General features: G+C 43.8%; 1 protein-coding gene across 2 annotated transcripts in view; it reads left to right on the top strand.

Moving 5' to 3' along the window:
* LOC143137832 (PH and SEC7 domain-containing protein 1) overlaps positions 1–13,307 on the top strand; it is a 73,567-nt gene that overhangs the window by 14,177 nt on the left and 46,083 nt on the right. Inside the window, exons 1-6 of one of the 2 annotated variants that reach the window (XM_076298163.1) lie at positions 1,777–2,044; positions 5,630–5,821; positions 6,886–6,966; positions 8,170–8,282; positions 8,464–8,522; positions 8,762–8,851. In XM_076298163.1, coding sequence (XP_076154278.1) covers positions 1,809–2,044; positions 5,630–5,821; positions 6,886–6,966; positions 8,170–8,282; positions 8,464–8,522; positions 8,762–8,851 — 771 coding nt within the window. In that variant the 5' untranslated portion in view covers positions 1,777–1,808. Of the gene's footprint in view, positions 1–1,776; positions 2,045–5,629; positions 5,822–6,885; positions 6,967–8,169; positions 8,283–8,463; positions 8,523–8,761; positions 8,852–13,307 lie in introns of those variants that run through there. The other variant, XM_076298162.1, reaches the window with a different exon arrangement.

Raw genomic sequence — 13,307 nt, 5'->3', positions numbered from 1 at the left:
ACTGTTCATATTTTAAGAATGTAAAATGTCACATTATGCCATTAATGAAAGTGTTGGTATTTTGGTGAAATAATAAATAATGGAGCATGTTTTGGTGCAGGTATCTCTCTCTCTCTCTCTCTCTCTCTCTCTCTCTCTCTCTCTCTCTCTCTCTCTCTCTCTCTCTCTCTCTCTCTCTCTGTGTTTGTGTGCAGGCATGCGTGTGTGAGTGTGTGTGTTGTGCAGGAAGTATTCCCGGAGGTGGAAAAAAGTAAAAAGTGTGTTAGCTCACCCAGATGGTAAATACAGCCTCTGTTTGCACAAGTACACCTCACTTGCCCTGGTCATGTGACCGGTCACACACACACACACACACCAACACACGCAAACACACACACACACACACACACACACTCACCAACACACACACACACACACACACACACACAGCCCAAAAGAACCAAGAGCAGGTGATATCTGATCCGTCAGGAGAATGGAGAAAAGATTGACGGAATGACTCAGAAGAACAAACAGGATTCAGCAAAGGAAAGTAGATTTGGAAAAGAAAAGTTGTTTTTGTTTTTCAGTGAAAGAGGGACTTAAGTTGCAGGAGGGGTAGGCTATGAAGCGCAATCACTGGTATGTTAAGCGTAAAGCCTGACGTCTATTCAGATTTGACAGAGGCAAAAGTTCCTGACAGACTTTTTTTTTCATTGAAACTTTTAAATCTGAATGTTGTTGTGTGAAAATGATCGGTTGTTTGCTTTTGACTGTAAACAAAATGGCAAGCAACGAGGCAATAGCCGTAAACTTTGACCTTTTCTCAAATTTGAACGCACTTTGGGCTTTAGGTTTAACATAGCCGACCACTTATCTCGTGTTGTGGTATTCCCCTCTGATCTTTGTGGGATTCTCAAGGTCAGTGTGGAAGTTCTGGAACGCTGTGCAAGTTTAGATAGAGGGGCATAAAGGGAGAGGGGAGGGGAGAGGGAGGTGGAGAGAGAGAGAGAGATAGAGAAGGGGATTGTGAGGGTGAAAGTGTGTGTAAGAGAGCGTGATTATATATGTGTTTGTGTGTGTGTGTGTGTGTGTGAGAGAAAGAGCGAGAGAGAGAGAGAGACAGCGAGGGAAACTGGACAGAAAAGTGAACTAGGAGGGACGAAAAGAGAAAGGGAGGGAGGGAGGGGGAGGAGGAGGAGAAACCAGTTTGGAGTGAAACACAATTTTGAAAGAAGTGGAGGAGGAACATACACACCTTCACTGGACTAAACCAGGACAGCAGGGAACAGAGAAAAGAGCAAGGCAACTAACATCTCAACAGCATTCAATGGGTTCTGACTCCTTATTTACACCAGTGGAATGATCTTTGTTGGCTTCAGCAGTGCTTTTGTGTTTACATGTGCATAGAGTTAGTGGACGTTTTTATCCAAATGTGCCATGAAGATGTTGGTTTCTTCAAAGTTAAGTGGTAGATAGAGAGGAGAAGAAGGGAGAGAATATCGTCTTTTAATTGCCTTTTTTGCTGTGTGTGACCTTAAGCAGCGGTGCTTGTGTTGTGGAGTGGATCCGTCTACAGGTGGACGCTGCCCAGGTGGTGATCGGTGGGTCAGGAGAGAGGGACCATGAGACGGGTGGAAAGAGAGAGAGAGAAGGAGAGGGTGAGGGAGAGAGAGATGGCAGTGGTGGAGAGAGAGAAGGAGAGGGTGAGGGAGAGAGAGAAGGAGAGGGTGAGGGAGAGAGAGATGGCAGTGGTGGAGAGAGAGAAGGAGAGGGTGAGCGAGCGGGCAGAACTGGAGAGAGAGAAGGACAGGGCGAGAGAGCGGGTGGCGATGGCGAGAGAGAGGGAGCGGGTGAGAGAGCGGGCAGAGAGGCGTGCGATGCCCGCCGTGCGCAGTGCCCGGGTTCCCCAGAGGGGTGGGCGCCCCACTGATAGGGTGGCATCTCTGAGGAGGGCTGGGCATGAGGGGCCGGCACCTGTTGCCAGGGCACACACGGTGCTCTGTTGGCATGGCAATAGGACTGAGGACAGGTACGGCTACGCCCCCACTCGTCACTCACACCGCAGGTAAGGAGAGCACACCTGGACACACCTCAGCACATTCCCTCTTTCTTTCTCTCCCCTCAGTTGATTCAGCAGGCCACATCTGAACACTCTAACCCATTTAAACACTCTAACCCATTTAAACACTCTAACCCTCCTCAACACTCTAACCCTTCTGAACACTCTAACCCTCCTGAACACTCTTACCCTCCTGAACACTCTTACCCTCCTGAACACTAACCCTTTTGAACACTCTAACCCTCCTGAACACTCTAACCTAGTGGTTCTCACAGTGACCGACGTCGCAGCATCCAAACTAAGCTAACGTTGTCTAGGGTATGATGTTTAGCTGCCCTCGGTCAGCAGCAGTGTGTGTGTGTGTGTGTCAGCTTGGTAGAGCTCCAGTGAGAGGTCACTTACCTGTGGCTCTCACGGTCCCGGTCTATCTCTCTCTCGACGTCTCCTGAATAGCCCAAGCGTTGGTTTATGGTCAAGTTCAGTTGTATGATGGTGGTGTAAAAATCCAAATGAACGTTTGCCGGACGCACAACGACCTCCAGTCTTTCTCAAAGGCCTGAACTAATTGTGAGCCATAATTGCAGGACAGGTGTGCACTTAACAGATTATCCACAGGTAGTGACATCACTGAAGTTCCGCCTGTAAGTCAGTGCTTTCCTTAGCGTGTGCCTAACCTATCCTAACAGGGGTCCGTAACCCATAGCCAAGGGTCACCAAATGAATTGGCTTTAAAGCAACACCAAAGAGTTTTTTGTACCTTAAAATAATGTTTCCAAAATTGTTTCAGTGGTTCATCAACTTGTAACAGGGTGAACGACACTTCTGCATTCGCTTCGCAGCCGTCTATCGGCTATAACCGCACTATGTAAGTTTGCCGGATCGGTTAGCGGATCTGTAGTTCGATGGAATGAGACATAAGAAACTACAAATTTGACTTGCGTTTGATGTCGCAATACATCGTACTTTCATAAATCATGCAACATATTCTACCTTGTCTGTGGACATTGTTATTTGCAAAGCCGGTGCTGGATAAACAAATAGTGTGCGTGCGACAGAGGGAAAGTTATTTGGTGTTGCTTTAAATGATAAATATGCGGTTTATCATTTTAAAAATCCATATCTACAGATGACAACCCTTTTCATCAAAAATACCAACAAATTGTGTATGCTGTATTTCCTTGAATCACTTCATTCAGACCAGCCAGCTAGCTAGCTGATGAGCATGGAGAAAAACGACGAAAGAGGCAGTCCATGTCGTCAAGTGATGCAAAATCCAAAGTTGACAAAAGACACAGCTGCCAGAAAACACGGGATGGTAAACCTGGCCACAACTTCAGAGAATACAAATGGCATATGTCTAATTGTTATGATTATGAGGGGGGTCCTAGAAAATGTTATCCCCCACAAGAGGTCCTTGGAACCAAAAAGTTTAGAAGCCTCTGTGCTAATCCATCTAAACACTCTAACCCATCCATTCAGACTCTCTGACACTGTTCAAAGACACACTCTGACACACTATAATTATAACTATAGTGGCTTGTCTTGTTCTTGAGAACTACAGCAACCTTAAGCAGATGCAGACTAACTACAGGCAGACAGGACAGAGATGGACAAACAGGGCAGGGACAGAGATAACTGTCTTATGACACTTTTGGCTTGTCACTATGAAATGTTAAGTTGCCTTTAAAGCAAGACAATGGAAGAATTGATATCTGTGCCCCCTGGCATCAGTATTCAAGGCCAAGTAGCGCTAGGAAAGTACCCAGTTAGGATCCTACCCGATCAACAATGTTACAGTGCAAAATATCAAGCTTTCCGTGCGCACATCGGCACTCTTATCAAATACGTCATTCTCCATATAATAAGTCAGAGTAGCATCAGAATGTCTTTGAAGTCTTTAGTTTAATGTAAAAGAACAGCATGAGGGGGAGTTTTGTCCATGTTCGCACAGCAAATCAAGTTATCAGCATTGTAAACAGAGTGTGTGTGTGTGGTGAGTTTGGTTTGTCTTATCAGAGTTTTAAATGTATTGTGTTGAACAATTAGTACGAGTTTGGTGATTTCGGTGTGTGTGAGAGAGGAGCGCCTGGAGAGTTTGGTGTGTGTGTGTGTGTATGTGTGTGTGTGTGTGTGTGTGTGTGTGACTTGAGTTATCAGTGTTGTGCTACTTTGGCTCAGAGCTGCTGATATGGCCAATCAGCAGCAGTGCCAGCTTGTCTGACACTGTGTGTGTGTGTGTTTCTTTGTTTTCATCTTACATTTGTCAAGTCCCAAAGCAATCACAGTGTGTGTGTGTGTGTGTGTGTGTGTGTGTGTGTGTGTGTGTGTGTGTGTGTGTGTGTGTGTGAGAGAGAGAGAGAGTGAGAGAGCCTTTGTCTGGAGCCTTTCGCCAAGACAACAGATGAAGGATGTGCATGTGTCCCATGTTTGTTCTCACAAGACCTTATGGATAAATCTGGAGCTGCTCTCCTCTTTTCCACCGCTCTCTTATTTTTCTGTTTCTCTCTCTCTTGCTCTCTCTCAATCTCCCTTCCTCTTTCTCCGTCTCCCTTTTTATCATTCTGTCTTTCTCTCTTTCTTTCTCTGCCTCTTATTTCTCTCTCATGTCTCTCCCCAAGCTTGCAGTACCCCTTATACAAGAGGGGTGTCAGTGGATATTACTCACACACGATTTCCACTATAGGCATCCCAGGACCACGGACAGCTACCAAGCCAAACATGCTTATTCTCAGAACTCCGTCACGAGTATTCCGATGGGCGAAACCAGTGAATTCAGTGTTGTGCAACGAAAGCTGTGTGGTTATGCAGCAGCATAGCTGTGATTGGTTCACGGCTGATGTGGGTTACAGTCAAAGACACTTTAGTGATTAGTGCTGTCCTACCTGGTGCCATCCTAAGCGATAACACAACCTGCACTTCTGAACTCATCACAGAATGACAGCTTAATAGCCAGCGGGAAGGGAGGCATTCGTAAAGGGGGGAACGGGAGACATTTTGAAAGTGAGAGAGACTTTATGAGAGAAAGAGAGAATTAGGGAGGGAGAGGGAGAGAGGGAGAGAGAGAGAGAGAGAGAGAGAGAGAGAGATGCCAGTGGCAGAGTTTTGACAGATAAGCCTTTTGTGTGTGTATGTGTGAATGAGAGAGAGAGGTGCCACTGACTGAGCTTTGACAGATGACACTTTCATGGGAAAATTGGATCATTTTCAGAGTCATGCGGTGAAATGCTCTAGCCTTGGGGCCATTTGTGACAGATGCATTACAACGGGCAAGATGATGCCATGTGCTACTATGACACTTCACACAGCTCAAACATCAATCCAGAAGAAGATTCTAGAGTCATCCCGAACATTCTGCTCTGAAATTGCTTTCAGTGAAATTAAATTATCCTAGTAAAACTGAGAGCCAGAATACTTCCTTTCCAGAAGGGTTCTGCAGTAAAATTGTCACAAAGGGAGTGCTGGGAGTATTCTTTGCCGAATGTTTGAAGTTTTCAATGAGGTCAAGTTAAAGAACCATGAAAGGATATTCTCTTAAATCACCATTTTCCTTCTCTCCTTTACTCCACACCCACATCCCCACCCCACCCTTAGGGACAAGCCCCTCCACCAGAAAGCCAATGGGGATCAGGATCAGACCACAGGAGAGCGCCTTGGATTGGGCAGCAGCGACACACTGACCAATGGGAATCGAGCAGATCTAGAGGCCGCCAAGCGATTGGCTAAGCGACTTTTCAAGCTAGACGGATTCAGGAAGTCTGATGTAGCCCGCCACCTGAGCAAGAAGTAAGGACACACACACACACACACACACACACACACACACACACCGACTTATCAAAAAGTATTTAAGAAGTATTAAGTATTTAAGAAGAATTTTGGCTGTCAGGCAGATATGTACACACACACAAACAAGTGCTGTAGTCCCACACACTCAAACACACACACACTCAAACCCACACACACACACACACTCAAACATACACACACACACACACACACACACACACACACACACACACACACACACACACACATAATACTTCTGGAAAAATTGCGTTTTGCATGCTGCTGTTTGTCAGCCAGTGTCCATGCTCCTTAACTTAGTGCATGTTATATTTAAAGGGGATGGAGCTTACCAACTGGTCCTGGAACACCAGCTTTAATGTGTGAGAACTCTGTTAGACACGTGCCAGTGTTTATTGATTTTTATAATCTAGCCATCTGGCGACGGCTTCATATCCTTCTGTCAGTCGGTTCTCTAGTTGTGGAACATGTTTGTGAGGGGGAGAGAGAGAGAGAGAGAGAGAGAGAGAGTGTGTGTGTTTGTGTGTGTTTGCCTGTGTTCTTGCTGTCTTATAATGTTCTGTAGTGTTTGTGTGTGAGCAGAATGGTGCTGTGAGCAGATTGCCATGTTTACAGCTGTGTGTGTGTGTGTGTGTGTGTTTGTGGCAGACTGCAGGTGGAGTTGAGTGGCCCAGTTTAGTAGTTTTAGTTTTAGCCCACTTCTCTGCCCCCCCCCCCCACCTCCCTTCCACTCCAGGCTTCCAGACAGACGGTTGTCGCTTTGCTTTCATGAAACAGAATGCCGGATTAAAGCTCTTTTCCTGGTGTGACAGATGCAGCTTGGGAATTGCATTTTTTGGCATCTTGGCACTGATGTTCACAACAGCCCAAATGTTTAGAGACTGGACCAGAGAGGGGAAGACTGCTGCAATGGCCACCCATCTTTGAGCTGCAGAAATAACATTGGAGAATTTGTTCTCTCTCTCTCTGTCTCGGTCTCTCACTCTCTCTCTCTCTCTCTCTCTCTCTCTCTCTCTCTTTTTGTGTATCTTCCTGTTTACTAGCAATGACTTCAGCAGGCTGGTCGCAGAAGAATATCTTCGCCACTTCAATTTTACAGGCCTGACTTTGGACCAAGCTCTTCGGTAAGTGTGTGTTGCTGCTCCTGTTTTTGTGCCCAACCTGAAAAATTAAAAGGGCCAAAGACATGATCTGCTCCTGATTCATCTTTCTCTGGGTAAGAACGATAGTCACTGAGCGTGTCTATTTTGTAGTGCGCCGAAGTGAACACAACTCGCTTATGTAGTGTCTCGAAATCACTAAGTAGGACTCACTCAGTAGAACAATGCAGTTGGACATCCATAAAATTGGGACACTCATCAGTCCAATACGTGAAAGAAACACACTACGGCTATATGTGTACCACACTCACGCAAGATAAACTGCATGTATCTCGAGTAGCATGTTTATGTTACACTTTTGTCCAAAGCGACTTAAAGTGACATTAATAAACATTACAATAACATTAAAATGAATAGTTTAATGTAGTCATATAAAAAATACAATAGACAATAGTAATAGACTTAATCAAATTGAACAGAACAATAACAACAATAAGCATATACAAACCACAACTCTGTAAGAATTATTATCTAATTTTTACGGATGCGAATGTCCAACTGTACTTCCTACAGGTCATTGCCAGAGGCTTCTCGAAATGACCACCAGGGGTGATAAAGATCCAAAAAACACTGACACCCTCTGTCAGACTAAGCACAGTGTGTGAAAACATCTCAGGCTGTTCACACTGTTAAACCCTTAATGAATGTTTCTACCTTTTAATGTGTCCGGTGCTCTAGTTAAGAGACCAGTCTGTCAAGCTGTATCCCATATCTCATGACTTTATTTCATTTGGCCTTACCTGCTGCTCCTGCCCACTTTTGTTTTATTCCCATTCTCCATCTTTGTTAATGTACCCATGTGAGGTTTGAGCACATTTCTATATGAGCTGCAACCTCTGTCAGGTAGATGTCTGTGTTGCCGGGAAATGTGTGATGCAGGGTCTTATAATACATGTATAATTGATGTTGTGCGTCATCTATGCTGAGTAATACTGTAGGTTATGTGATGCAGTGGCAAGAGCCCAAGACAAATTTGCCTTTGGGGACAATAAAGTATATACCTTACCTTACCTTATAACTCAGAGTAGATCCCAATCTTTTTTGTATGTGTAGTCTGATGGAATTCTTCCTTCAGAGCAATAGTAATGTGTGTGTGTGTGTGTGTGTGTGTGTGTGTGTGTGTGTGTGTGTGTGTGTGTGTGTGTGTGTGCGCACACTTGTGTTCAGGGTGTTCCTGAAGGAGTTTGCTCTGATGGGGGAGACTCAGGAGAGGGAACGTGTGTTGGCCCACTTCTCCCGCAGATACCTGCACTGCAACCCTAAAGTCAGCCACTCAGAGGGTAACACTGCTGTGTGTGTGTGTTTGTCACTGTTGAGAAACGTTTCAACCTTATGTATTTCTATACTGCCTAGATGTTAGTCTCTTGTGTGTGAGTGGGCTGTACATGTTCTTGCACAATTCATATATCTCTTTATTTCTCTCTCTTTCTCTCTCCTCCTCTTTTCTGTCATCTTCTTTAGACAGTGTCCACACTCTGACCTGTGCGTTGATGCTTCTGAACACAGACCTGCATGGCAATGTAAGTTCACAGACACATACACACCACTCACAGAAGGACCATGAAATCACATATAAAAATATCATACATGAGAAAAATCAATTAATAACGGACCAATAATATCATGCTTAAAACAATCAATGATATTGATTGATTGATTGACACCCATTATAAATAGCTGCTGAACTACAGACAATCTAGGAGAGGAGAGGTCAGTGCAAACACATGGGTTCTGAGCATGCCTGTCGGTTCTCTCGCAGAACGTGGGGAAGAGGATGTCCTGCACACAGTTCATTGGGAACCTGGAGGGACTCAACGAAGGACAAGACTTTCCCAAGGACATGCTGAAGGTCAGTTCTGTCTGTCTCTTGACCAGTCTTTCATCTCCTGTGTTTTTAATTTAGCTTACCTACACACACACACACACACACACACACACACACACACACACACACACACACATGGATAGAAATAGCAGCGTCTTATGCCAAATATGATGGCTGCCAATAATAGCTGACACCAAGCAGTGCCTTGCCAGTTCATTAGCTCTGCTTTTAGGTAATCCCAGCAAGCAGTTGGACTTGTCTGATAACTAGTTTATGTCCTATTATTATAGTATAATATTACAATTATGTTATACAACTATCATAAATATTATATTACAGAATAAGGTAGCCGTAAGATAGTTTGGAGAGAGAGAGAGAGAGAGATAGGGAGAGATGTTCTATGCTGCCGTGATTCAGACAGTGAGCTGTGAAGTTTTAGCATTTCTTTTTAAGTTTGAGTCTCCGCTAAGCCAACAACACTAAGGCAGGCCTTGTGAATGTGGTGCTAACCATACTTACTGATTAGGAAATGTGTATTTGTACTGTAAGGCACTTTGGGCAATGGCATGTACAGTAATTCTCCATTGCTCTGTGTGTGTTTATTTACATACGCAAACACATTGCAAACAACACACACACACACACACACACTCACACACACACATACACACACACACCCCTCCGGTGCTGGACTCATTGCCCTGTAGCTAATTGTGTTGTTTACAAAGACTGACTGTCCCCCTGGACCTTTCTGTTGGCCGCAGCATTTATTAGATTAGGCAGCTATTAGGTTATCCCCAGTCATTTTAGTGTTGTGGTGTGTGTGTGTGCTTATCCTTTTGTGTGTTTGTAAGCCTTCTGTGTTTTGTGGTGTGTTTGTGTTTACCCATATATGTATAGATGGGTAAACACAAACTGTACCTGTGTGTGTATACCCAGTCCCCATTTGTGTGTGTGTGTGTGTGTGTGTGTGTTTGTGTGTCCTTCATTTGCGGACGTGACTCTTTGCAAACAGAGCTAATGTCAGTGACCTATTCATTAGACAGAGAACACAGGCCCAGGCAGATAGGCCTGTGTGTGTGTGTTTGGGGCCCTGGCAGACAGGCCTATGTGGGTATGGTCTGTCGATCTCCTGCTTGCTGCCCTGATTGTGATTATTAAATCTGGGCTCATTAGCGCTCTGTCCATGTGGCCTTAGGCGGATGTGACCAGGACCTAACTAACCTTTATGTCGTCAGATGACCACTGCGTATTTGTGCGTTTACAAAAGCTAACCAGATATTTTGTATTATGTTACAGGGTTGAGCTAACTGCGTTTAGCTTTGTCATTAGAAGCTAATAAGGTTTTATGTTTGCCAATCACAGTTAACTTGCTATTCATCTTTATAACTGTTGGAAGTCACTTGCCATTTTTAAAAGTCGGTATAAGTTTGTAACTTTGCATTTGCATGTTTGTGTTATGTCAAGTTGGTATTTCAGAAGAAAGCATTTGCATTAATATCGGAGGGTGTATTTCACTGTTCATGTCTGAAAGTAACTGGATGTTTTGATACTACAGTACCTAACTGGCATTTCAGGTGTTTATTGGATTCAGTACTACCGTAAAACTTCAAATAATCGCCGAGTCCCTAAGAGACGCCTGTCTATTTTAAACGCCTGGCGTGGCTACAGGTTTGGGTTAAAGGCCGGTCTCCAGTAGAGGCCTGGTCTGTTTTTTAGTTTCGGGTTGTATTTAATGTTCTAAAACCCGTCAGATCGTCTGTTTAAAGATTCGCAATGACACGAAACCGTTACAGAAAGGAGGTTACAGCAGTGTGAATTAGATGTTGCACGTCGTTACAAGCCGTCGCAAAGCATTCACATGTCTGGTCACAGTTGCAAGGTTTTAGAATGTTGCATCAAGTTGCTGCTCATCTCGTTGCTGTTCTGTTGTCAAATTTGGCAAATACAAAACGGGACAAACAGTATGGTTCAGGGCTCCAGACTAACTTTTTGCACTGGTTGCACTGGTGCGCCTAACTTTTTTTCTTAGGTGCACCAGCACAAAAGTTAGGTGCACCCAAATTTTCAACCACATCGCATTTAACACCGCAGCAGGTTCACTTTTTTTCCTTAATTACTGTCCTATATAGGTTGTCCTATGACTTATGATTTACAATTCTACAAGAAAAGTAACTTAATGAAGTGTTGGTGCTTTAAGTGCTTCACTGAGCTGAAATTTAAACTTAAAACATCTCAAGATGAATTAAATAAAAATAACAGTGAGTAAATTAACAGTGCACGTCTTTTAAGGGCTTCAAATCTCATGGCTCAATGTCTTACATATCCTTCATGATCTTTAGGCCTTGGCTAAACCAGCTCGCCATGCTAGCATCTTCCATAGAAATGTATTTGAGCACAATTTAAAGAGATGTTCCAAGTAGCCTGGGGGATTTTTATGTGATTTTGCAATGATGATTACAATAATCATTTGACAGCCCCACAATGCAATGTACTTTTTAATTTTAGTATTTTTAAATTTTCAATAAGAACATCACTATGGTTAATGCAGTAACGAAATGGTAGGCCTGTTATTATAGGCTATTGCAATGACTTGCCATGCTCGATCTAAATGTGTCCATTCAATTCACCATACACAATGACCACAGTTATACATGCAGGGAATATTCGGGCTTTAAATGTAGCAGCGATATTCGGTTTGCGCCAAATACCGGATTAAATTGATTGATGCCATCAGAATGAGTTTACACAACTCGCGTGCAAAACCGGGTTACTCCCCGCATGTAACTGCGGTCAATGACGCACTCCTTTTTGGCGATATCTGTACCTCTGTCGTTCGGGAAGGCCTCCTATGCATTGTTCGCAATTTTAAGACGTCTTTTCATCTGCAATGACTCCTATAAATTTGTCGCAAGTGGCATTCCTGTACGTCGGTTTACGTTCAAACTATTTTTCTGATGAATAATTATTTCGGACTGAACTTGGTGAAGGGAAGTTTCACTAGGCCTATCGTAGGCAACGATAAACTTGATCATCATCTCGGGCTCGTCTGATCGGTTTGCTGCTGCCAGCCGCCGAAAGGCAGTGGGGAGAGGGGACATTTATCTCGGCCTATGTGACCACACTGTAATGCAACTAAATCCACACTGTTTATCTGATGGGTCTCTGACCTCTCTCTCTCTCTCTCTCTCTCTCTGCAGCACACGCATTTTCAAATTTACACACAGGCACTGGGCCACGGCCAATCAGAACGGAGGTCCCGCCCTTCACTATCTGTGATTTGTTTAAACCACGATATTGGCCAAATATGTGTCTGTTATTGAACCAAAGGTAGAGTTTCAATGCGGACACGTTTTCCTCTCTCGAATAGCTGATCGCACCGGTGCGACCTCCGATTTTTTTTAGTCGCACTTTTGAAAAATAATTGGTCGCACTCTGGAGCCCTGTGGTTCATGCTCTCTCATGCTGTTTCATTCCTGCCGAAAAGGAGGGAGAATGAAACATTAAGCACGTTCCACTTTTGCATAAATAATTCCTAAACGGTTTTGGTCAGGGCTGATAATGCAACTGTATTTGACAAAGGACCGATATAGGCTATTTGCTAGTGACAAAATATGAGCTTTCAGTGTGATACGATCTCTTTGTAGATTACGTTTAATTAAAACGTGTTTCATCTGTTCTGCTATCCCGCTATCTGGATCTTACTGTATCTCACTCAATGAACAGCATCTCAACACTAAATGAATGATGATCCGTAATTGTCATCAGATAGCCTAGTCATATAGGTAGACATGCAGTGTGTTTGAAATAATTAATTCAATAATATTTTCCATCTTTGCAGAGGAAAAGTTTTGTGTAAAGGGAATTAAAGGCCTGTTTCATATAGACGCCTGTCTCTAATACTAGCCGGTGCAGTTTGGCGATTTGGGAAAATAAAAGCCCAGGCTATTATTTGGAGTTTTACGGTAACTGGTTATTCAGCTCTAAGTAGTAAGTCGCCATTGGTAATTCATGTTTATGTTTCATGTTTGCAAAAGGTAACTGGATATTTCAGTAGGCTACTAAGTAACAGGCTTTTCTGGTAATCAGACCGGATGTTTATGTAGTCAGAAGGTGACTAGTTGTTTATGTTTAAGATAAGGAGGAAACTGTGGGTCATGCTCTTCACGTGAGGATTGAGGATTCTTGATGGGTTGCTGCGGGGATTGATTGTTCATGTCTGAGCCTTAAATCCATATAGTGGTCATCACCTCTCGGCAGAGATTTATTTATTTATGGCAGCAGAGGGGGAGGACAGCCTTCAGAAAGAAAGAGAGAGAGCGCTTTTTCACAGCAGAGAGAGAGAGACAGAGAGAGAGAGACCGAGAGAGAGAGATCGACAGAGAGAGACCGAGATAGAGAGAGAAAATGTGTATGTCCTGTCCTGTACTATAATACTGATTTCTTGTCTTGTTTGTAATGACAGCTCCCTATTTGTCAT

This window comes from Alosa pseudoharengus, unplaced genomic scaffold (assembly GCF_046254945.1).
Source record: "Alosa pseudoharengus isolate Yale_2024_CS ecotype anadromous, Long Island Sound unplaced genomic scaffold, YU_APseudo_1.1 YU_APseudo_1.1_scf_21, whole genome shotgun sequence".
NCBI lineage: Eukaryota > Metazoa > Chordata > Actinopteri > Clupeiformes > Clupeidae > Alosa > Alosa pseudoharengus.
Note: the sequence above shows the minus strand (reverse complement) of the source record. Positions and strands in the feature narration are given on the sequence as shown.